Source organism: Galendromus occidentalis, unplaced genomic scaffold, assembly GCF_000255335.2.
Source record: "Galendromus occidentalis unplaced genomic scaffold, Mocc_1.1 scf7180000075818, whole genome shotgun sequence".
Lineage (NCBI taxonomy): Eukaryota > Metazoa > Arthropoda > Arachnida > Mesostigmata > Phytoseiidae > Galendromus > Galendromus occidentalis.
In genome coordinates, this window is record NW_003803808.1 from 12,458 (window position 1) to 15,400 (window position 2,943).

The 2,943-nt window shown below is 49.4% G+C and overlaps 1 protein-coding gene across 1 annotated transcript in view; it reads left to right on the top strand.

Moving 5' to 3' along the window:
• LOC100900858 (uncharacterized) overlaps positions 1-2,796 on the top strand; it is a gene marked incomplete at its 3' end in the record, with an annotated part of 4,815 nt that extends 2,019 nt beyond the window's left edge. Inside the window, exons 3-4 of the mRNA XM_003738183.1 lie at positions 15-1,215; positions 1,318-2,796. Of these exons, the coding sequence (XP_003738231.1) occupies positions 15-1,215; positions 1,318-2,796 (2,680 nt within the window). The remainder of the gene's footprint in view (positions 1-14; positions 1,216-1,317) is intronic.
• Between the last annotated feature and the right edge of the window lie 147 nt (positions 2,797-2,943).

Genomic DNA, 2,943 nt, shown 5'->3' on the forward strand with positions numbered 1-2,943 from the left:
TACTCGTTCCTAAGGAAACTCAAGGAGAACCCAGTCAAGCTCAGGGCGGTTGATGAAGAAATCAAGAACTACATCAACGCGGGATTCGCAGAACCAGCTCAACAAAGATCACGCGACCAGCTCGCTCACTACCTGCCAATCCAGGCAGTATTCAAGGCGAACCCGGAATCTCCCCTGGGTTTGAAAACCCGAGTTGTCAAGGACGCCAGCGCCAATCGATCAAACGAAGCCGGTCTCAACGACGTACTTCATCAGGGACCGAATCTACTCCCCAACAAAATCAACGTGATACTGAAGTTTCGCCAGTACAGATACGCCGTAGCGGCTGACATAGAAAAAGCTTTCCAACAATTCAGGATTGCCCCTGAGGATCGCACCTTCTTACGATTCATTTGGCCATTGGGAATATCAACCAACGGGTCAGCCCCAGTGAAAGAATTTCGGGCGACCAGACTAGGCTTCGGACTGGTCTGCTCCCCATTTCTACGTTGCCAAGGGGTGCGTTCTCACCTGGAGTACGCACAATCAATACATCCCAAGAACAGGAAATTCATCCAAGAGATTATCGACACTTTCGATATGGATGACATCTGTCTAGGCAGTGATAACCTCGAAAACGCGAAATACAAAGTTTCGCTCCTATTCGACATCTTCCAGGAAGCACACATGCCCATCAAGAAATGGGCTTCGAACAGCACAGAGCTGGGAGAATTCATCAAGAAGCACTCACCGGTCGAGGCCCCAACAATATCCACCGGCCAATTAGACAGCAAATTCTTAGGGATCCCTTGGAACCAACAAATGGATCTTTTATCGGTGCCAGCCACTAAGGCCATTGACGAACCCCAATCAGGAACACCTTCAAAAAGAAAACTCCTCAGAGGACTCGCGCAAATTTTCGATCCATCGGGAATTATTGGTCCGACAACCATAAACGCCAAAATATTGCTTCAGAAGCTATGGAAATCGAAAATCGGATGGGACTCAGCCTTAGATGGCCCGCACGCAGAAGAATACGCGAGATTCACGGATTTGCTCGACAAGGACAAAGTGTCAATCTCCCGCCACATGCTTTCAAACACAGGCGACAACTCGCGCAAAGAACTCCACGTGTTCTCAGATGCCAGCTTAAACGCATACGGCTGCGTCATCTACCTCCGAGAGAGCTCTGCAAATACGAAACCGATGACTCATTTCGTTATGGCGAAAGCTAAAGTATGACCGGTCAAGCCAATGTCGATCCATCGCCTAGAGCTTCTGGGCGCGCTTCTCGCCAGCCGACTACTGTCATCAGTCAAGAGTCTCATGGACATACAGATAGACTCGACCCATCTATACACCGATAACTCTAGCGTCCTAGGATGGGTTAACTCGGAACTGGAACGCTGGAAACCATATGTAGCCAACATAATCCGGCTTATCCACACTCTCGTCGGCCAGACCGTCTGGAAATATGTGAAATCAGAGGAGAATCCAGCCGACCTCATTTCGAGAGGAGCAGACCTCTCTTCCGATCACAACAGATCACTATGGCTAAAGGGACCTCAGTGGTTGGAATCGCTGACGTCAGACGTCGAGCGCGCACCCGCGAACATTGTCTTCGGAGACACATCCGGGAAACAATTCGATCCAGAACGCCGGCAGAATGTCTCCTGCATGGCAGCTACATCGGCCAACTCACACTCCACAGGGGATATATTCTTCGAGAATAAGTTTTCTTCTTGGCTCGAAGCCGTTCGCTTTTGGGCTCTCATGCAGAGACTCATGGAGAAGGCACAAGATGTAAGAGATCGAGTTGCTCAGGGAATCAGTTTCCAACGGAAACCCGCGCAAAAACAGGGTATCCAATTCGATACCGAAGAATTGCTCAGGGCCAAAACATCTCTACTCCGACTAATCCAAGAAAAATATTTTTGGGAGGAGACAGAAAATCAATGCAAGAACGTCAGGCGTACGAGCGTATTGTATCAGTACAATCCGGTCATGGACCCCGACGGTCTCATACGATGTAGATCTCGCTTAGAGCGTTCCTCAGGGCTATCCAACAATCAGAAATTTCCCATCATCCTCCCAGCGAGCTGTGGTCTATCCAAACTACTTGTCCAAGACATCCACGAGAGGAGGTGTTTCCACTCAGGGGGGATAAACTATATCCTCCAACATCTCCGACAAGAATATCTTGTAATCCATGCGAGAAAAATTGCTCGCCAGGTCGTGAAGGCATGCGCCACATGCAAGATCTTCCACGCAGAAGCAGCAAGCCTGCCGACCCCCCCATTGCCAGCATTTAGAATCGAGGAAGCTCCTCCGTTCTACCACTCAGGGTGCGACTTCACGGGTCCGATAAGATATAAGAAAGACTCCGGCGAGGTCGGAAAAGGATATATCCTCCTTTTCACCTGCGCAGTCACCCGAGCGGTCCACCTAGAACTAACAACGGATCTATCGACAGTCGAAGTCCTAGGAGCACTACAAAAATTCATCAACCGATTCCCCTCAGTGAGGACTATAACCTCGGACAACGGTCTGTCTTTCCAGAGAGCATCGAAAGAACTGAAGCTAATTTACGAGAACGTCAAGAACGGGGAAATAAAGAAACAGCTATCAGACTTGATGATCTCCTGGAAATTCATCGTACCGATGGCACCGAACTTCGGAGCCTTCTACGAAAGGCAGGTCCAGACCATCAAGAGACCACTTCGAAAGATCCTAGGATCCGCAGTCCCTCACTTCAGAGACTTAGAAATAATCCTCAGCGGAATCGAAGCGATGGTTAACAGTCGACCGATAACTACGGTAGCTTCAGGAGCGGATGATATCGAAGCTCTATCTCCGGCAGATCTCCTCTTCGGATATAAGGGGAGAACGGTCATTCCGGAACACTCATCGAAACCCAGGAAAGCGGCGGACGCAGACAAGATCATATTCTCCAGGAGATGGAAA